This window comes from Mandrillus leucophaeus, unplaced genomic scaffold (genome assembly GCF_000951045.1).
Source record: "Mandrillus leucophaeus isolate KB7577 unplaced genomic scaffold, Mleu.le_1.0 Scaffold4, whole genome shotgun sequence".
Taxonomy (NCBI): Eukaryota; Metazoa; Chordata; class Mammalia; order Primates; family Cercopithecidae; genus Mandrillus; species Mandrillus leucophaeus.
In genome coordinates, this window is record NW_012104253.1 from 13,216,141 (window position 1) to 13,239,386 (window position 23,246).

Below are 23,246 nucleotides of genomic sequence, written 5' to 3' on the forward strand. Positions count from 1 at the left end.
AAAAAAAAAAAAAAAAAAGTTAATTCATCACAATCAAGTAGGCTTCATTCCTGGGATGCAAAATTAGTTCAACATATGCAAATCAAGAAATGTTATTCTTTTTGCTTAGGAATACTTTAGCTATTTGCGCTCTTTTTTGGTTTTGTATGAATTTTAGGATTTTTTTTCTAATTCTGTGAAAAATGGTGTTGGTATTTTGATGGGAATTGCATTGAATCTATAGATTGTTTTGGGCAGTATGGATGTGGGGGAAAGGGAATGCTTTTACACTGCTGGTGGGAATGTAAATTAGTACAACCTCTATGAAAAACAGTGTGGAGATTCCTTAAAGAACTACAGGTAGATCTACCATTTGATCCAGCAATCCCACCACTGGGTAGCTACCCAAAGGAAAAGTCATTATATGAAAAAGACACTTGCACACATATGTTTATAGCAGCACAATTCACAATTGCAAAGATGTGGAACAAACCAAAGTGTCCATCAACTAATAAATAGATAAAGAAAGTATGGTATACATACACCATAGAATACTACTAAGCCATAAAAGGGAATGAAACAATGTCTTTTGAAGCAACTTAGATGGTGCTGGAGGCCATTATTCTAAGTGAAGCAACACAGGAGTAGAAAACCAAAAACCATATGTTCTCACTTATAAGTGGGAGCTAAGCTATGAGCAAGCAAAGGCATACAGAGTGATATAACGGACTTTGGAGACCCAGAATGGGGAGATTGGGAGGGAGGTAGGGATAAAAAAAACCACACATTAGGTACAATGTACACTACTTGGGTGATGGTTGCACTAAAATCTCAGAATTCACAGCTACATAATTCATCCATGTAACAAAAAACTACTTGTACCCAAAAAGCTATTGACATTTTTAAAATAACATAAAAATGTGATTTACCATATAAATAGAACAAAAACAAAAGCTATATAATGATCTCAATAGATGTGGAGAAAACCTTTGATAAAACCTAACATCCTTTCATGTTAAAAACTCTCAACCAACAAGACATTGAAGGAACAGACCTCAAAATAATAGGAGACATCTATGACAAACACACAGACAACATTATACTGAATGGGTCAAAGCTGGAAGCATTCCCCTTGAGAACCAGAACAAGACAAGGATGCTCATTCTCACCTCTTCTATTCAACACAGTACTGGAAGTCCTAGCCAGAGCAATCAGGCAACAGGAAGAAATAAAATGCATCCAAATAGGAGAGGAAGGCATCCAATAGAAGAAGTCAAACTCTCTCTCTTTGCTGACAGTATGATTTTATACCTAGAAACCCCTGAAGACTACCAAAAAGCTCCTAGAACTGGTAAACAATTTCAGTAAAGTTTCAAGATACAAAAATCAATGTAGAAAAATCAGTAGCATTCCTATACACCAATAGCATTCAAGCTGAGAGCCAAATCAAGAGCACAATCCCATTTACAATACCCCACTCCCACACACACACCTCCCTAGGAATACATCTAACCAAGGAGGTGAAAGATCTCTAGAAGGAGGAGTAAAAAACACTACTGAAAGAAATCATAGGTGATACACACAAATGGAAAAACAGTTCATGCTCATGGATTGGAAGAATCATTATCATCAAAATGGCCATACTACCCAAGCAGTCTACAGATTCAATGCTATTCCTATCAAGCTACCAATGTTATTTTTCACAGAATTAGAAAAAACTATTCTAAAATTCATATGGAACAAAAAAGAGCCCAAATAACCACAGCAATCCTAAGCAAAAAGAACAAAGCCTGAGGTATCACATTACCCAACTTCAAACTATACTGCAAGGCCGCAGTAACCAAAACAGCATGGTACTGGTACAAAACTAGACACAGAGCAATGGAACAGAATGGAGGATCCAGAAATAAAGCCACACCCCTACTACCATCTGATCTTCAACAAAGTTAACAAAAATAAGCATTGGGGAAAAGACCCTATTCAATAAATGGTGCTGAGTTGGCTGGCTAGCCATATGCAAAAGAAAAATGAAACTGGATCCTTGCCTTTCTCCATATACAAAAGTTAACTCAAGATGGAATAAAGATTTAAATGATTATGCTCCTCACCTTGTCATCTCTAATGTCAGTGTCCCTGAAATCTGTAGTACCTACATCTTACACTCTGTCCACTGCCTCTTATTCTTTCAGTCTGTTCTAGTACTCACACTTCAACATTTCTTTGATCTCATTGAGATCTTAATCCATTGTCACTACCACTTTTTTTCACTACCCAACTTCCTTATTTTCCTCTGTTCTCACCATAATTCTCAGAGTCCATCTTTTTAAATACTTTTGTAACTCCCTTGCCCTTCTTTTTCTTCCTTGCCTGCCCAACCCCAACTCTAAAACCACCTCTGCTCCTGTCCTGGAAGAGCAGAATATTGCTGGGGAAAAACTGCATGCTAGTCTCATTTTGACATTTCACTGACCAGTCTCACTCTAAATTCATGATCATGAATCTTAAGTGGGCACTCAGCACTGCCTATAAAGCCTACTGCCTATAAATCCTATCACTCTTCCCTTGTATATTTATTTTCCCACTCTGCAAAATAAATTTATCACACTTCTTTCCACTCCTCAAATACTCTTCCCCTCTTACTCTTGGCTGTTCATTTATATAATACTTCAGAGGAAATAAAGATTGATTATAGAAATCACATTGTTGCAACTGGAAATGTGCCATCATACCTGCATTTGTATGCTTTGCCTTTTCTGCCTCTTGCACTGTAAGAAATGTCTCTACTGCAATCAAAGGCTACCCCTCAGCCCTTGTGTTCTGGATTCCATTCCTTGCAGTCATCTGAACAACCTTGCTCTTGCATCTGTTGTGCAATTCTCATTTTTCTCTCCAACATCATCACGCTCTTCCTCCTCACTGGATTGTATCCATTAGGATAGAGACATACCCTAATATCCCCCATCTTAATTAAACAAAGCCTTCATTTATCTCGCTTTACTTCCATCTCCACTTCTCTGTTCCCCTTCAAAAAAAATATTTAAGGCCAGAATTTAGTGTAGATGATGCTGTTTTTCCACCTCCCGTTTTATCTTCTTTCCACTACAAATCAGACTCTGGTTTCCATCACTCTTCTAAAACATTTCTTCTCAAGGCCACTCACAATTTCCATATTGCCAATTCCAACAGCCAGTCTTTTATGCCCATTCTACTTTCCTTTCCAGCAGCATTTAACACAGTCGACCAGTCTCTGCTCAAAACACTTTCTTCTTTTAGCTTTTTTGATAATACTTTCAAGTTCTTTATCTTTTCTCATTGGTCACTCTTTAGTTTTCTAGGAGGGCTCCTTTTTGGTGTGACCCCTAAATGCTGATGAACCTAGGGCTTTGTTTTTGGCTCTCCTTCCTTAAGTTACCACATTCTCCCTCTGGAAGGCTTGCCAGTCTGATGGTAGTAATGTCATCTTCAGGCTGATGATTCCCAAATCTGTATTGCTGCTGCTGACCACCCCTTTGAAACAAAACTACTCCTCTCTTCAGCTGTCTATTATGCATTTCTTCTTGATGGCTAATGAGCATCTCAAATACAGCAAGTCTAATCCAGAACTCTTGATTCATCTCCCTCGAAAAATCTGTTTCTCTCCAGTATTTCTCATCCCAATTAGTATTAAATTGGTCAGAATTGAAATCTAGGACACATTCTTGACTGCTCTTACCCTCACAACATTCCCCGACTGTGCTGTCTCCAGGGTCCATCCCCAATGTGACCACTTCCCTTCTCTGCTAAAATCTTAGGTCAACATTTTTTTTTATTAGACTAATTAACAGCCTTTTAAGTGATCTCTCTATTTCCATTCTTGTGCCAATACAAACCAGCCTCCATACACCTACCAGAATGATGTTCTCAAGTATAAACCAGATCACATCACTTCCCTGCTTCCAACACTCCTGTGGCTTCCCTTTGCCGTTAGAATAAAAGCTAAACTTTTCACAACGGTCTGCATCAGCTTCTGGAAGCCCTGGGATAGTTTGTCACAGAGAGTAGCCTGTAACTTAATTTTAGTCTGTAAATATTAACCAGCATGAAGTGTTTATTTTATTATTTCTGCATTAAATAGTCATTTTTTGCAAGAATCTGGTCATGTGATAGCATGCTGGACATCTATAATTATTCCCACTTAAAATATTCCACCGTTAGGCTGGGTGGTGGCTCACACCTGTAATTTCGGCACTTTGGGAGGCTGAGGCAGTCAGACCACTTGAGGTCAGGAGTTCGAGACCAGCCTAGGCAACATGGAGAAACCCTGTCTCTACCAAAACTACTAAAATTTAACCAGACATGGTGGTGCACACCTGTAATCCCAGCTACTCAGGAGGATGAGGCATGAGAATCGCTTGAACCTGGGAGGCAGAGGTTGCAGTGAGTGGAGATTGCACCACTGCTCTCCAGCCTAGGTGGCGGAGTGAGACTCTGTCAAATTAAAAAAAAAAAAAATTCCACCATTATCTGTAAAACTAGACTTAACTCTCAGAAAGGCAAAGTTTATCTTTAGTTTTCCTCTTCCTGGAAAAAGTATACAATAATAAATAACACTTCCTTCTACAGCTTTCCTTAAACAGAAAAGAGCTGGCAGTTAAAACTCACACTTCACAATATAACTTGTTCTACAAATGTCCTCTTTTGGAAATAAAGTATATGCGTTAGATTGCCAAGGGTCCTTAGCCTCCTCTCCTCCCCAGACCAGTAGTTATGTCCTTTGACAAAACTTCAGATCAGCACCTCACATTTAAAACACAAAAGACTCCAGACATTCCTACCTAAGACCAAGAAAAGATGGGGTCGGGGAACAAAGTACTTTTAGGATTTGTGATGTGTTCAATCTTCTTCATTTACAAGGTTTTAATGAAACTTTAGCAAAAGTTTTTTCTATTTTTAAAATCACAAATAAAAAAGTAAATCATAGTTTTTCCTCTCTTGGAGTTTACATTTTAATTTTCTTCTTTGGAGTTTTAAAAAATTATTATTAACTAAAATTGTATTCCTGAAATAGGAGCATCTTTATGCTTAGAAGGGTACTGTTAGGGAGGAAAAATTTTCCTCTGTTCTCTTATGCTTAGTGAATAGGGCTCTATGAATTAAATCAACAAATAACAGATTTTTTTTTTTTTTTTTTTTGAGATAGGGTCTCTCTTTGTCTCCCAGCCTGGAGTCGCATGATCATAGTTCACTACAACCTTGACCTCCCAAGCTCAAGCGATCCTCTCACCTCAGCCTTCTGAGTAGCTGGGACTACAGGCATGCACCACCAGGCTAATTTTGCATTTTTTGTAGAGACAGGGTTATACCATGTTGCCCAGGCTGGTCTCAAACTACTGGGCTCAAGTGATCCTCCTGCCTCGGCCTCTCCAAGTGCTGAGGTTATAGGTGTGAGCCACCATGCCCAGCCCAAATAACAGATTAACAGGATAAAAGGCACAAAATTTTTTTTTTTATTATTCATAAGCATGGCAGTCCACGAAAAAGAAATGAAGCTCAAGTGGTTAAATCAGGAAATTATGTACCATTTTCACAAAGGAAGTGGATTTAGGAATCAAGGAACAATTAGCTGTAAGGAAGTTGTGACTAGAAAATATATAGGGGAACTAATGGCAGATAAGGGCTCCCTATCTCCAGTGATAAAAATGCTCTTTTTTTTTTTTTTTTTCTGGTACAAGGGGCAATTTATGCTTGCTTTTAAGCAGATAAAGGGAGGGTAGAGACTGCATTTATTGATTCTCAATTGCCTTCAGGTAAAAAAAAAATCCTTGAACCAAAGTGGCATATTTTGGTGTGGCATATTCTGATGCCCTTCTATGTAAAAAAAGATACAGTACAATTTGGAAGATACTTTAAGAGAATGAACCAATACCTTAAGAGGATTGGTTTTAAGGGCATATTATTCCCAGCAGTAATCATTCTAGGAGTCAATCAGATGGTTGGCTAATATTATGTGGTGTAAGTTTAAGTTACTTCATCTTTCCAACGCTTGGGGAAGTGAGAGTCAAAGTGCTGAGAGGGAGTTGAGGCAAGAGAGGACAACAAGTTGGAAGATGGAACTGACTCTGGGCTCTTGCCCCTGAAGGCCTAACACCATACAATTGAGTGACTCACCTTGTAAAGTTGCCTGGCTTTAATTTTCCTTTTCTTTCATGGCAGGTGTTTACGTAGGCGTAACCTTTTGTGGATTCTGGCATTATTCTGATACCAGATGGTTTAACATGACAGAGGCTATCTATTCCCTACTTGAAGGAGGTAACTCCTCTAACATTGCCTTCATCTTGAGCATTTTACTTATATCAATATTTGATTAATATCTATAAATTGTCTTTGCTTCACTAAGGAGCTCACTTTTTTCTTAATTTTTAATCTATGGTATGATTTCTTGGTTTAGAACATGAAGACCTTTCATTGGTGGATATGGTTTTAACAAATCATTTTTTAGTCGTCCTCACCTCTTTGGGCCTTTTTATAAGTGACGATCTTCGTTATCCATCACACCGCATTTTATCGGTATGTAAACTGCTTTGTAACTTCTTAAATATCTTCTGTGACACAAAAAGAAATATTTAATACTTGAGTTATGTGTGGTGTATCTTAAAATTGAAATGCTTCTTTCTTTCGAAAAACAAAGGCATAATACAGCAACTTTTTCCTTTGCCTCGTGGTGTTGAATATGTAATTTGGAAATGGTGCTAGTTTTATTGCTGTATGAATTTATAGTAAGTTTTAAATATATACATGTAGAAAAGATCTGTCTATCTACCTATTGATTGATCCATTTATTTATAGCTATGTATGTTACCCAAATGCTTTAAGGTAATTCATAAAGCCACATATAGTATTACAAAGTAACATAAGTGAAAAGTAAGTATTGGGATTGAGCAAAGGGAAATACACATTTAGGTGAAGATTGTTAATATGCATGTATCATAAAATTCTTAAACATGTTAACAAATACCTCTCAAAAATTACCACAACAGAGATGAGACCAGCAATAAAGACTTGGGATCCGCAGGAGAAAAGATAGAGGGAAGTAAAGAAGGGGAAATGGTATTGATTGAGAGGCAGATATTTTTTATACATGGTAATTATTATCTTTCTTCAGGTATAAGAATATTCACATATACTTGAACCTTCTTCACCATCTCTAAGAAAGTACCATTTGTTGCTCAGATGACTAGTGGATCTGGGTGGTTTTTTTTTTTACATGCTTATTATATAATTGCTAAAACAGAGAGCTGAAACCAGGAATGCTACAATGGCTTAAATTCAAAGTGTAGAGAAGTAGACAGGGATTGTATATGATAAGTCCTGATCTCCAGACTACTCTGGGCTGGGCAGAAGAAACAGAGTGGCAAAGGAGAAAATAATAGGTTGAGGGTGTGCCTTCCTAAACCCAAGGGGCAGCAGACTTGCATATGCCAGCACACTTCCTTTTTTTTTCTTTTTTTTTTCTTTTTCTTTTTTTTTTTTTTTTTGAGACTGAGTCTTGCTCTGTCGCCAGGCTGGAGTACAGTGGCGTGATCTCAGCTCCCTTCAATCTCCTCCTCCTGGGTTCAAACAATTCTCCTGCCTCAGCCTCCCGAGTAGCTGGGATTACAGGCATGCGCCACCACACCCAGTTAATTTTTGTATTTTTAGGAGAGATGGAGTTTCACCATGTTGGCCAGGCTGGTCTCGAACTCCTGACCTCGTGATCCACCTGCCTCAGCCTCCCAAAGTGATAGAATTACAGGTGTGAGCCAACGCACCCGGCCCACCTGCATACTTCTTAATTCTTCCATTTAAATCATTAAAAGGCATGGTTTTCTTCTGGAATCACACTAAGGTATAAGTAAATTAATAAAATAATGAAATAAGGCAAAGACTGATGGGGAAATTCCCAGGATATTGTATAAACTATATCAGAGTCTGCTTTTAATGTTTGGCTATCCTAACTGCTAGGATAGAAAAACCATATAATTTTGGTATAATTTTTTTCAAGGAATGTATATGGTTTATTTCCTTTGGTATAATTTAAATTGCTATGTTTTGTTAGGCCTTCTGATATGCAAGCAAATATTAACGTTTTTTCTTTTCTTCTAGTTTTCCAGAGCAGACTTTTGTGGTTTTGAAAGGGTAAGAAGCTTTACATTTCCCAGGGCTGGTTAGAAGATATATGTTTACTTGGTGACTTGAGATGAGATGCAAGTCAATAATTCACAATATATGTTATTCCAGTTACTATATTATTTATAGTTCAAACAAAATATATATTTAAATATATATGAATTTATAGCATATATTATTTTTATATATATTTGTAGCAATCATTAAGTAGTGCTCGCCTCCTCTGCTTCAAAGGAAGAAGTGCTCCTCCCTGTTTCAGAGGCCACCCTCACCTTGTCTCCTATGCTATGTCCAGGCTAGCTGTGGTTGTTCAGTTCAGATTCTGCACAAGGGCACTTGATTGAAGACAGTAGGTGCTGGGGTCTGGCTAACATTTTACTCCCCAATCCATCTACCCAGGCGTAAGTCTATCCTACTTGGAGAGAGGAGTATCTTTTCTAACTTACACAAAAATGTGACATAATCTAGTCACTGGTCTGCTTCTGGCCTTTTGGGGGATTTTGTTCCATCAGTTATCTCCTCTGTATGTTAAAAAGTCAAGTTTTGTGATTAATGGACTAGGTCATTCCCATCAGAATATAAGCATGCTTCGGTTGGAAAACCACAAATGAAATCATGAGTGTTCCTAGCCATTTGCCATATGCCCTTCCTATTCTGTCCTCATAGAGTGAGCAGATGGCTATGAACCAGGAAGGTGGCCCTCACCAGGCACTGAATCTGCCTGCACTTTATCTTGTATTGTGCAGGCTCCAGTCTGTGTGCACATGTGCATGTGCACATACACCCACATTCACACTGTCTGTGAGAAAGGAGCATTTATTTCTCAGGAAGCACATAGAACTGACTAATTGTCATACTAATCAGAGGACAAGCAAAGCAGAGAACTAAGAGAGCCAGATGGGCAAAAATGATTTGTATTATAAAGAACAGAGGAAAATAACTGTCAAAATAGAATTCCATACCTAGCTAAACTAAATAACTCAAGAATGAGAGTGAAAAGAAAATGTTCACACCTAAAGACATTGGGAGGGTTTACCATCCAGAAATCCCCATGAAGGAGTAGGATGCCAGAAGCAATGAGGAAAACTAGAATGTAAGTTCTAAGACCTAGGAGAGCAGGAGCCCTGTCTATGCTGTTCGCTACTAGATCCCAGCGTCTAGAATGGCACCTGACACAAGGTATGTACTTAGTAAATAGGTGTTCAAAAAATGGAATTGGTATAAAAAATAAGTTATGGCTAGGTGCGGTAGCCCACGCCTGTAATCCCAGCACCTTGGGAGGCTGAGGCAGGTAGATCACCTGAGGTCAGGCGTTATAGACTAGTCTGGCCAATATGACAAAATCCCATCTCTGCAGAAAATACAAAAATTAGACAGATGTGTTGGTTCACGCCTGTAATCCCAGCTACTCGGGAGGCTGAGGCATGAGAATTGCTTGAACCCAGAAGGCAGAGATTGCAAAGAGTCGAGATCATGCCACTGCACTCCAGTCTGGGTGACCGAGCTGGACTCTGTCTCAAAATAAAAATAAAAATTAAATAAATAAAAAATAAGTTATACATTTTGTGTTTAATAATTGGATGGAACCAAAACTCTAGACAATATAACAAGGAGAAATGGCAGTAGTTTTCAGTGGATAATAAAGCATTTAAGACCTTTGTAAGGAGAACCAATATGGGGAATAAGTTAAGAATTTGTTAGAAAAATATGTAATTCAGCATATATGTTAAGAATTGAAGGATAATTACCAAAAAACTAAAATAAAACAAAAAGAATATAACCTAAAGCTTCCAAACCTCCAGAGGAAAGAAAACAAGATTAAAGAACAATCCATCTATTCTACAGAAAGGAAGAAAGGAGAGGAGAGATAAAGGTTAAAGAATAGAAAAACTACGAGGTAAAACAGTAGAAATAAATCCAAATATCTCAGCAATTACAATAAGTGGAAAGGAACATTATAGGAAACTGAAGAAAAGCTAATAAATATTTTAAAAAGTTACACCTAAAGAAGAATCACACAAAAAGTAAAATAAATGGACGGAGGAGACTGTGACCTTTAACTCTGTTTAGCTTTCATCTTCAGCCTACCTGCCCTGCTAAGTCAAAAGGCTGCTGGGGTCACTGGACAGCTGGGCTCACTGGAAGCCTGCTTTGAGGAATCTCACTGAGGAGATCTGGCATGCCGTTACCTCACTCATGGGTTACCTAAGAACAAAGTGCTTGGCAACACGGAGCGGGGAGTAGAGGACTGGAAGGTGAAGGATTCTAGAGGGAGTCTGACTGGCAGAGCTCCACGAACTCCTAGGGAAGGGTTCTCTCAGCTTTGGGAGTGTGGCTGAGGGTGAGGCTAGAGATAGGCCTACCTGGAGGGCTGCATTCTCCCTGTGCCTGAGGTAGGCAGGCTGAAGGAGACCGGGAAAGAAGGGAGCCCCTTCTGTTTCCAAGGTGGTGGCATGGCAGCCTAGAGGGCTACAGACCACTTTGCCATCTATTATTCCAGTTGTCAAAATTCGAGGTGCTCCACAAACCATACCTGAGCCCATACTTCAAGGCACACTTAAGTAGCCTGGCATTCTGCGAGCAAAGATCATTAGAATAAAACTAGAGTTGCTGGTGGATAAGGCAACAATTGAACAAGAATAACATTTTTAAATAAAATCATTTCACAAATACCCAATGAGCACCTACTCTGTGATTACCATCATTAGCACTGAGGTATTAGCAAGAACACAGTCAATACCAATAAAGAGCTTCAAGCGCAGCATAAAAATACTTCCTGGGACTGAATACCAAAATTTCCATTAAAAATGGAATAAATTGAAGGATAGAATGACCACTGTTTAAATGCAGAGTAGTGGCATGGAAAATCAAGATGAAGAAACTTCTCAAACCATCTAAGGAACATCACTAGAAATCATGAGGGCAAAAGTGAGCCTTTGAGGAGAGATCCAGAAGCGCTAACAGGTGAGCAAAAGAGTTTTCAGACAAATTTAAAAAGGAACAGATATAAGACAGGCAATAATAACAAAAAAAAGAAGAACATTAACTCAGATTAAGAAAGTTCCAAAGCTATATATTATAATCCACTAAATTCCAGGGAGCACTGAAAAAATGTAGGCATATCCAAGGAATATTCCTCAATTTTAAGGTTAAGGGGGAAATACTACAAGTATCCAAACAGAAAGAGCAAATGCAAAATATACCTCACTGGTATTAGATTTTATTTACACAACAGTAGAAGCTTGAAGACTATGAAATCAACATCTACAGTCTATTTAACACAAAAGAACCAAAGTCCAGAATTTCTATTTCCAGCCAAGAGATTATTCACCTTTCAGATTAAGAAAGTATACGACCTGGTTATCCCAACTAAAGAAAATACTCAAGAAAGAACTTTTAATAAAACAAATGAAAAAGAACAGACATTTCAATAAAGGGGAAGAAAACGAGGAGAGGACTAGTGATGAGAAATGCTTGACTGTTTCTCTCATTTTATCTCATATTTATTCGTGTGTTTTCTGTCTATCCATATAAATAAAAATGGAGTACTAGATAATGTTTTTGTTTTTTTTTTTTTTTGAGACAGTCTCCCTCTGTTGCCCAAGCTGGAGTGCAGTGGCAATCTCGGCTCAGTGCAACCTCCACCTCCTGGGTTCAAGTGATTCTCCTGCCTCAGTCTCTTGAATAGCTGGGATTACAGGTGTGTGCTACCATGCCCAGCTAATTTTTGTATTTTTAGTAAAGATAGGGTTTCACCATGTTAGCCAGGCTGGTCTCAAACTTCTGACCTTGAGTGATCCACCCGCCTTGGCCTCCCAGAGTGCTGGGATTACAGGCATGAGTCACCGTGCCCAGCCTAGATAAGGATTTTTGAACAGAGACATCTTAGCCAATGTGAGCTGCTATAACACAATTACCATAGACTGGGTGGCTTATACAGAACAGAAATTTATTTCTCACAGTTCTGGAGCCTGGACAGTCCAAGATAAAGGTGCAGGCAGATTCAGTGTCTGGTGAGGGCTGCCTTCCTGGTTCGTAGACAGCCATGTGTTCACTGTGTCCTCACATGGCAGGGGGCAAGAGACTCCCTGGGTTCTCTTTTATAAGAGCACTAATTCGATTCACTGAATCACCCCCACATCAAATAAGGGTACTAATTCCATTCACCTTATCACCTCCCAAAGGCCCCACCTCCCTCCCATACAGCCTATAGCAAGAAAGGACATGTTGCAAGGGAAATGAGAATTTTCAACACCTAAAAATTATGATGTTCAAATAGGTAATACATTCACATAGTTAAAAACTAAAAAAGTTACAAAAAGATATAGACTGAAAAGTCTCTATCCCGCCTCTCTGTATATTCACCCTGATTTTTCCTTGTCCCTTACAGGTAATCTTTTTTTATTTTATATCTTTTCAGTGTTTTCTAATGGAAATTCAAATAATTAGGAATATATATATACTTTTCTTCCTTTTATTGTACTATAAATATATGTATTTATGCTGAATTATTTTCTTCACTTATCAATATCATAGGAAAAAATCCGTATTAGTAAATGGAGAATAGCCTCTTTTTCTTTTCTTTTTTTGTTTCTTTTTTACAGCTACAAGTATTCCATTGTATGAACTAACCACAGTTTATTTAAATTATCATCCATTGCTGGATGCTTGGGTAATTTCCCAATATTTTGCTATTACAAATAATGCTGCCATGAATAATTTTGTACCTAGAAATTTTATGTGTCCAGACATGTAGATACAATACATCCTAGAACTTGACTGGAAGATCAAGGGATAAATGCTTATGCAATATTTTTTAAAAATCACGAATTGCCCTTCATGGAAGTTTTTACAATTAGCAAGGATATTATAATAAGTCTTATTAAACTAAAATATCTTAGTAAAACTCAGGGATGGTTGATAGTGATGAGGGAGAGGGGAAATACAGTGTTCTGAAGGTAGAGAGGTGCTGGGATTGGGGAGTGGAGGAAAGGGGAAAAGTGAAATTATTTTTTATTTTTTTATTTTTTTTGAGACGGAGTCTCGCTCTGCCGCCCAGGCTGGAGTGCAGTGGTGCGATCTCGGCTCACTGCAAGCTCCGCCTCCCGGGTTCACGCCATTCTCTTGCCTCAGTCTCCTGAGTAGCTGGGACACAGGCACCTGCCGCCACGCCTGGCTAATTTTATTTTATTTTTTTATTTTTTATTTATTTTTTATTTTTAGTAGAGACAGGGTTTCACCGTGTTAGCCAGGATGGTCTCCATCTGCTGACCTCGTGATCCGCCCGCCTCGGCCTCCCAAAGTGCTGGGATTACAGGCGTGAGCCACCGCGCCTGGCCAAGTGAAATTATTTTTAAGGGTATAAGGATCTATCTTTAAATAAGACCTCTTTTACTAATGATTGAAGCAAAGGTGTTCAGAATGAGATATATGTGGGTGTTTAGGCAGGTAATTGAACGAGTGAATATTTAATGATTTATTCATTCAGTAAATCTCATCCATTCAACAAATATTTGTTGAGCACTTCCTATATTCAATGCTTATTCAGACAAGGAGGATTCCATAGTGAACAAGACAAAGTCCCTGCTTTCATGTAGCTTAACATTCTACTGAGGGGGTTAGACCATTAAAAAATACACAAACAAATACATAATGTGATTTTAGATAGTAATAAGTGCTTGTTGAAATTAAAGCAGAGTAAGAGAAAGAGTGAGGGGAAGATAATATTCTGTTTTAAATAGGGTGATTAAAGCAAGCCTTTTCAAAGAGATGAAATTTAAGCAGAAACTTGAGTGACTTGGAATAATTATTTTGACAGAGCATTTCCAGGCAAAAGTAATAGGAAGTATAAGATCCCTAAATTGGGGGTTTGGCATGAGATAAAATCTGTTAGTTATCCACCAAAATCTGTTTCGTGGCAACAGCAAGGAATATGGATCACTTCTTTCAGGATAAAATTAAAATTCTTGTGACACACAAAATGCTTACTGCTTCAGCCTGAGTGTACCTGCCTCTACCTGCAGCCATCTGCCTGGCCATGCTAAACCACTCACCTTCCCTGAATGCGCTAACATTTCTCACACCTCAACTCCTTTGCATAACATGTTTTGTCTTCTTAGCATGTACTCCTTCCTCCTGTTTCACTTAGAGAATTTCAACTCATTCTTCAGAAATCCCTCCCTGACCACCAAGGTGCTCCTTCTGTGCACAGTCCAAGTTCGCAGCACAGATTCCTATCATTATCACCCTATTTGAGCCCCCAGACTAGCCTCACAAGATTTTAGGTTCCGGTCAAGGTCTATCTTATTTACTATTGTACCCTGATAAGTTACCACACGGCCTTGCACATAGGCAGTCTCGATGAATTTATTGAGTCAATGGGTGAATAAATGAAGACAGACTGGATTCAAATTTTGGACTAACTTACCAGCCATGTAACATAAAACTTTGAACAAGTTGTATAACTCTCTGGACCTCAATTTTGTCATTTTAAAATGAGTCTAACAATATCTACCTCTTAGAAATGAGGTGATCAAATAACATTACATATGAAAAATTTCAGCACCGTACATGGCACAATGTAGATACTTAAAAAAATTCATTGGGAGCCAGGCGCAGTGGCTCATGCCTATAGCCCCAGTGCTTTACAAAGCCAAAGCAGGAGAATTGCTTAAGTTCAGGAGTTCTAGACCAGCCTGGGCAATATAGTGAGACTCCTTTCCCTCAAAAAATTTAAAAATTACCCAGGCATGGTGATGCACACCTGTGGTCCCAGCTATTTGGGAGGCTGAGGTGGGAGGATGGCTTAAGCTGAAGAGTTTGAGGCTGGAGTGAGCTATGATCATGCCACTGCACTCTAGCCTGAGTGACAGAGCCAGGACCCCATATCAATCAATCAATAAATAAAGTGACTCCTCTGTCAGTGTGGTGGCTCACACCCAAAATGCCAGCACTTTAGGAGGCTGAGGTGGGTGGATCACTTGAGGTCAGGAGTTCAAAACCAGCCTGGCCAACATAGTGAAACCCCGTCTCTACTAAAATACAAAAAAAAAAAAAAAAAAATTAGCCAGGCATGGTGGCTAATAATCACAGCTACTCAGGAGGCTAAGGCAAGGAGAATCACTTGAACCTGAGAGGCGGAGGTTGTAGTGAGCCAAGATCATGCTACTGCACTCCAGCCTGGGCAACAGAGTAAGACTCCTTCTCAATTAAAAAAAACAAAAAACAAAAAAACAAAGAAGTGTCTCCTCATGTGTTCAAGTTTTATCATTAGAAATCAGCAAAGGCTTCTGCACACAAATCATACCGATTATATTATTGATCTATAAAAATGTAAGAAAGTCCTTCTTACATCCCAACAGAAATTTGAAGGTCAGAATCTTCCTATAATAAAATAATCTCAAATTGTTGCATTTAATTAATATCCAACATTTATATCCAACATATTCAATATATTTGAAGCTTCTCTCTCATGACCAATTTTGAAAACCTTTTTCCTGTTGCTTCTTGCTGCTGTCAGGCTTCTGGGAATGCTCCTTAAACCCAGCTGCCACTAATGAGGATAAAAGATAAACATGTGACCCATTGTAACTGTGCTGAAAGACTAATGACTTCTGGTAGCTTCTGAAAGACAGTTCATAGACAAAGGCATCCTCCATTAACATACGCTAATTCATGTGTGATTTCTTTTCTTTTTATGCCTTTTTTGTGCATTGTTCAAAATGTATATTCCTGTTTCTTGTCCTCATTCTACAATCTTTCATTTTATTTGCATACAATTTTTGTCTCTTTATTTGCCTCACATTCCTGAACTATCAAACTTTGAAATTTTTTAGTTTTTTCTATCTTATATCTTAGGATATCTTAAATCTACATATTGGCTAAGTGATATTTTTATTTATTCATGTAGGTTGACTATGTGAAAGGAAAATTGTGGTATAGTGAAAGATGTTTTGCTAACAGAGAGCACTTTGAAGGTAAATTTTGGTTAAAGATATACTGTATTAAAAGACTTTTACATATATGAGTAACTGAATGCAAGCTCAGCCTTTGGAATGGTCTTTTAAGATGGCCAGGTTGTAGACCAACCTCCTTGAGGTAATCTCTGGAATTTCACAGCTGAGTCTCCATGTCTGATTTGTCTCAAATTTAGACCCTGGAACTTCTAAGCAAGCACATAATTAGATAAGCCAGCAGTGCAACGGAGTGTCAGGTGGAAACCAAGAATTTCAAACTATGTTTCAAGGCAAAAACAAGAAAGGAAAAAACAGTTTCAAAAATGCATTTTTAGCCTAAGCCACTCAGTTGCAAATTTCCATTGTGAAATTCCATTCCATTTCTATGGAAAATGGGTGGCATAGTTGATCTGGCTACTTCCTGCTGAGGAGGGCCATAGGTAGGAGGTACCAGAATGGAATTTGTCCACCTGGAGTTGGAAATATTCTCGAGTTCCTAGACTTGCAGTAGGAATTTGCGGGAGCGTTATGGTGCAGGGACATAGGAGTTTCTGAGAACATCTTTCCTGCATCCTTGTGCGGAGTATACAACAGCAATAAAATCCACAACAGCTGAAGAGGACAATGAGCAAAATTGTGCTATATATGAAAGTCTTCCATGCACTAAGGGGCTGACTAAACCAATCCGTTACTGGGAGAAGGCATCTATAGCAGAATATGAGTATCCAGTGCATGCATGGCTTAGGTTATATTGTGAGAATAATGTAGTATATATAGACAACAGTCTTAATGCATTAGTGCCGCCCTAGGCTGCAGTCAGGATATCTACAGCCATATAGTTTTGTAAGGTCACTTGCCTAATCTGAAAGTTTCTTCAGTAAGAAGAGAGATGGCATGGTGGGTGTTATTAAAGGCAGCAGCCATATGCTTAGTCAGGGCCTCTACTTGTAATTCTACATCTATGGTCACTGCCTGGGGGAGAAAGATGGCTAGTGGGTAAAACCACCAGGATGCCCATTTTTGACAGTGGTGTCTGGCGTCTGTGCTTTTCCAGTTGGCAGGCAGAGTCTACATGGAACAGGATTCATCCTGGTAGGTAAGGGTACTCCCAGATGCATCTGCCAGTCCAATCAAAGGGTAGGAAGGGCCAATTGTGAGTGCCACAGGCCCATAGCCAGTCCCAGAGGGAAGGGTTGGCTCCATGTGAGAAGGAGCTGTTTTGCTACCCCAGCCATATAATTGCTAGTCAGTTGAAGAGTCTGATTACATTGCTGGGGAGGTAATCATCCCATGTTACAGGTGTTAGTTTGAGGTGTGCTGTGGTTGTGGTGTTCAGTGCATAGTGATGCTTGACCTATTACCTGTATTTGTACCTCTGTCAGCCATCTGACACGATTGTGTACAGCATATCCCAAGGTGGAAATGACATTGACCTACTCGCGACTTAGTTGAAAAACATGTTTCCTGATTTCCTGGCAAGTAGGAAATTCATAAGGCTTATGATAAGATGAGTTATGGCCATGAAAGGGAAATGGGTGAAGTGCCCCCTACCAGGTATAGAAGTTACTCCAAGTACTTAGGTTGGTGGCTTGCATGCACCATGGCAAGCCTGCAGTGGAAGAAAGGGCAATTCCCCACAGACCCAGCAGTCTGTTCTATTCTGGAGGGAAGCTACCATTTGTGCTCATTCAGCAAAAAGATTAGTTTCAGCAGAGATAAATAATGTACTCATGACTACAAAACTTGTTAAGAAGTTCATGTTAAGAAAAAGGTAGTACTTATCTGTGTGATTTTTTTCCTTTAATACAGTTTTAGGTCTTTTCTTGGCACACATGAACAGGCAGGCTGGTTGTCTGAAGTATCAGGTTGAGGATGAGCCTTCACCTGAGTGTGATGTATCCAGGGTTTAATTCCAGCCAATTTGACAGGTGAAGGCATGGTCAGCAGTGCATCATAAGGCCCATCCATTTTTGGGTAGCTGCCAGTCAGGTCCTTGTTTTTTCCCAAGACTTTTTAGCAGTACCTTAACTCTTGGTGGAAAGGGTGAAGGGGCTCGCCCCTAGGGTATGAGGACCTGAAAGCAGCAAACTGATGCATGGTTAGTAGCGTCTGCCCTAACTGGTGTATGTATTGTTTAATTCTTAATTTATTTATTAGGTCTAAAGGTGGGACTCCCAGGGAGGGTCTCCCATAAACAATCTCAAAAGGGCTCAACCTGCTCCCACTTCGGGGTGTTACCTTGACTCAGAGTAAGGCAATGGGAAAAATTAATCCCAAGTCAAATTACTTTCTTGACATATTTTGGCAATGCAATTTTTTTAGAGTGTGGTTCATCTCTTTAGTTTCTCCTGTCATTGTGGTCTCCAAGATGACAATCTACAAGTTGTAGGAAGGAGTGAGTCACAATTTGCCCTGACATTCCTGCAACCATCACATTCTTTTTTGAATCAGAGGATAGGCAGATGTTAACTATAGAATATATAGCCCCCCATATCAATAAGAAAGTAAGTTTGTTCTCCATTGTCCATCATACTCAGGGGTCCTGTGGGGACATGATGAAAGATTGGCTAAATGTATGAATTGAACAAGTTTTAGGAGGACCTATGAATATTTATGAAAGTGGTCCTGACACATGCATATTGAATGAACATGCATGTAACATATGACTCCATTTACCTTGGGGGGAGACTTAATCTTTGTCTGGTATGAGCTTAGGTCCTGTTTATCATTTGATAGCTTATTGCCATAAAGACCTGTTCTGTCAGTCTTATGATAATTAATAGTGATCAATTGTAGTGTCTAAATCATAAAACAGAGGGAATATAATGAGGCATGCCTGACTTTCCATCCCATCATGGCTGGGAATTAAGTTTTTAAGGGTTTTTCTTGGGGTTCCTTTGGCCAAGGGGGAGGATTTGTTTAGTTGGTAGGGGACTCAGTATTTTATTTTTTGGTTTATATTTCCTCTTTTTTGGTAAAGATATGCCAGAGGCAGTATCAATGGCCAAGTTTTACTTTGTCCCATACTAATGCTGGGGTGGTGTGACTACCTGTCCCAGGTCCATCATGCCCTCCAGTGGGACACCTATAGCCAAGGAACTTAGAGTCAAAAGACTTATAGCCAATTAAACATTTCAGGCCAGATTATAATGGAGGTGGGCAGGCACTCATTAACCCTTAAAATTCCTTGTAAGCAGCATAAGAGCTAAAATCCAAAAGCCAAAAAACAAAGTTATAAAATTGACTTATGTATATATTTTATGCATTGGGCTACTATAATCTTAGCTTGTAGCAATTAGTTATACAAAACACAAGCATTTTGTTTAGCTGTTTAGGCATCTGTGTGCCTGTCCTTGATTTGGAAGTTCTGAACTAAGTTTATGCCTCAAAACCAGCCCTTATAATATCACATGACCACCTCTTCTGCAATAGTCCCTGGGCCTGGAAGGACTGGATAGTTTCAATTTTGGAGGTAAAGTAAAACATAATTAGCAACATTTCAAACGAAATGGTTATAAGCCTTGCCTCATTCTGAGAATGATAGGAAAGGAAGCTCACAGGTAGCTAAACATTTAAATTATTTAGAATTAAGGTACAGAATAAATTATATTAATTCAGATGGGGCAAAATTAGTAAATGAATCTTAATGTTTTTTAATACAGGCTTGTCCTGTGTCCTATTAAGGCAGTATACTTTGATTGTCACCTTTGTCTGGGTCTAAAGGTGAGGCTTTGGTTGACTTGAGATTGGCAGAGGCAGCATCTTCTTTAGATGAGATATGTCCATCTAGGAGTTAAAGCCCTGTAACTTAACAGCACATGGATTCGTTAATAGCACCTGTTAAGGACCTTTTCAAGAAGCTGGAGATGGTGATACTGGAGTCTATGACCTGACTGGAAGCCATAAAAAGATTTACATACTTGCATTGATTAATTTTTATAGCTTTGATGAGCCCAAGAAATAAGTCAGCGACTTAATTTAGGATTTGATTTTGAGGACGTTTGTGAAAGATGCTAAAAGGCTCAAAACATTTGGTCAAAATAGAAGAATAGGTCATTGTAAAATAATAGTTATTCATTTAATCAAAGTGATAATCAAAAGACTTTAAGGGCAATGTAGAAGGTTATGTGGCTGTAAAAACCTTAACCCTTTTAAATCTCAGGTTTTTTAAGCTATCAAAAATCTAATAAAGACAACATAGAAATTATCTTGATAAGATGTAAAATCTTACATCTGACATAGGCCATCTATGGATATGGCTTATGACACAGGCCATCTATAGCATGCTTAGACTTTCTATCTTGTCCTATATTACCTCTTTCCTAAACAACCATTTTACTTTAGGACAGAAATTTACCATAAAAGATATTTTCTCATACAAAAAGTATTTTAATAAGAACACAACTTACAGAATTATATATTAACTAGTATTTTTATTTTTAATAACTTTAAACTTTAGTGAAAGCTTAGGAAGCAAGAAATCCTGAACTGTTTATCAGATGTTAACATTTTATAGATGAAATAATTCTACAAGTTTTATAAACATGTTTTCCCACATCATAACCCTTTTTTAGTTGGAAATGACCCAGACATCAAAATGAGCATCCAAAATAATTTTAAGATTTTAAATTTCATAAAAAGTTTACCTGCAAGCATTTACCCCATTTACATGTATTTGATTTTTTCATTTTTAATCATTAATCTAGATTACTTTTGAAAACTGAGATATTAGCACTAGTCATTATTTAAAGTTATTTTTCTGTTAACCATTTTTAAAGCTCATAAACATCAGGGGTTCACCTAAGAACCTTAAAGTTAAACACATGGGCATTTTGCTGACAACTTAAAAGATTTGGCTGTTTTCATTGAACTACCAATATTAAATTAGTCTTATGTATCAAAAAAATCATACAAACAAAGATCATTCTGCTTTTGGCTGGGTTTATAGCCTTATAACTTTTATGCCAAATCCAGACAGCTTAATATATCTAGCAGAGGCAAATACAAAACATATCTTATCAGTAAACTCAGACAAAAATGTATACTGACACTTCTGAAGACATTTCTATGTTAATTTTATTAATCATATTTAAAACCAGTTTTATTTATCAAAGATTCGTGTGAATTTGAAGAGCTTTTGGATTTCATTTATGAGTACTCATTTACTTATAAGCCAGCTTGGTAGTGTGCCAGATATGACACATCACATAATACATCAACATCACATAAACATATCTAAACATGTATATGCACACACAAATATCCAATAGCTTTTACCTTCAAATTCTAGCCATAAGATAGCAATATAATCTCATCATTTTATAAAAGATAGCTGGATCTGAATTATTTTTGTGACAAAATTGGAATCTGTTCACATGGCTGAACTTTGTTTGCCTTAGTAGGTAATCCAAGAAAAGCGATGGACCAAAATTTGGGTAAAGCAGTCTCTATGGCAGTTCAGTTTTGTTTTTTATTTTTATTTCTATTTTACTTTAAGTTTCAGGATACAAATGCAGAACGTGTAGGCTTGTTACATAGATATATATGTGCCATGGTGGTTTGCTGCATCTATCAACTGTCATCTAAGTCTTAAGCCCCACATGCATTAGCTATTTGTCCTAATGCTCTCTCTTCCCTTGCCCCCCACCCACCAACTGGCTCTGTTGTGTGTTGTTCCTTTCCCTGTGTCCATGTGTTCTCATTGTTCAACTCCCACTTACAAGTAAGAACATGTGGTGTTTGGTTTTCTTCTGTTCCTGTGCTAGTTTGCTGAGGATTATGGCTTCCAGCTTCATCCATGTCCCTGCAAAGGACATGATCTCATTCATTTTTAGGGCTGCATAGTATTCCATGGTGTACATGTACCCATTTTCTTTATCCCATCTATCATTGATGGGTATTTGGCTTGGTTGCATGTCTTTGCTATTGTAACTAGTGCTGCAATAAAGTAGCAAGTAGATAAGGGCCCAAATGTGCATGTGTCTTTATAGTAGAATGATTTATTTTCATTTGAGTATATACCCAGTAATGGGATTGCTGGGTCAAATGGCATTTCTGGTTCTAGATCCTTGAGGAATTGCCACACTGTCTCCACAATGGCTGAACTAATTTACATTCCCACCAACAGTATAAAAGCGTTCCTATTTCTCCACAGCCTTGCCAGCATCTATTGTTTCTTGGCTTTTTAATAATCGCCATTCTGACTGGTGTAAGATGGTATTTCATGGTGATTTTGATTTGCATTTCTTTAACAATTAGTGATGTTGCACTCTTTTTTCATATGTTTGTTGGCTGTGTAAATGTCTTATTTTGAGAAGTGTCTGTTCATATCCTTTGCCCACTTTTTGATGGGGTTGTTTGTTTTTTTCTTGCAAATTTGTTTAAGTTCCTTGTAGATTCTGGATATTAGCCCTTTGTCAGATGGGTAGATTACAAAAATATTCTTCCGTTCTGTAGGTTGCCTGTTCACTCTAATGATAGTTTCTTTTGCTGTGCAGAAGCTCTTTAGTGTAATTAGCTCCTGTTTGTCAATTTTGGCTTTTGTTACAATTGATTTTGGTGTTTTCATCATGAAGTCTTTGCCCATGCCTGTGTCCTGAATGGTATTGCCTAGGTTTTCTTCTAGGATTTTTATGGCTTTGGGTTTTACATTTAAGCCTTTAATCCATCTTGAGTTAATTTTTCTATAAGATGTGGGGAAGGGGTTCAGTTTCAGTTTTCTGCATATGGCTAGCCAGTTTTCCCAGCACCATTTATTAAATAGGGAATTCTTTTCCCCATTGCTTGTTTTTCTCAGGTTTTTCAAACATGAGATGGTTGTAGATGTGTAGTATTATTTCTGAGATCTTTGTTATGTTCCATTGGTCTAGATGTCTGTTTTGGTACAAGTACTATGCTATATTGATTACTGTAGACTTGAAGTATAGTTTGAAGCCAGGTAGCATGATGCCTCCAGCTTTGTTCTTTTTGCTTAGGATTGTCTTGGCTATACGGGCTCTTTTTTGGTTCCATACCATTGACATTCCTTACAGAATTAGAAGAAACTATTTTAAATTTCATGTGGCAGTTCAGTTTTTAGAAGTCTCTTTTATCCTGTTTTTCTTCCATTCCAATTGAGTTTCCAATGTTTACATTTCAGTTAGAACATAAATAATGAGTCCTATCTTA

At 38.2% G+C, this 23,246-nt stretch overlaps 1 protein-coding gene across 1 annotated transcript in view; it reads left to right on the forward strand.

Annotated features, from left to right (window-relative positions):
* CATSPERB (catsper channel auxiliary subunit beta) overlaps nucleotides 1-23,246 on the forward strand; it is a 158,749-nt gene that overhangs the window by 33,012 nt on the left and 102,491 nt on the right. Inside the window, exons 8-11 of the mRNA XM_011991778.1 lie at nucleotides 6,172-6,267; nucleotides 6,407-6,525; nucleotides 8,101-8,133; nucleotides 16,034-16,100. Of these exons, the coding sequence (XP_011847168.1) occupies nucleotides 6,172-6,267; nucleotides 6,407-6,525; nucleotides 8,101-8,133; nucleotides 16,034-16,100 (315 nt within the window). The remainder of the gene's footprint in view (nucleotides 1-6,171; nucleotides 6,268-6,406; nucleotides 6,526-8,100; nucleotides 8,134-16,033; nucleotides 16,101-23,246) is intronic.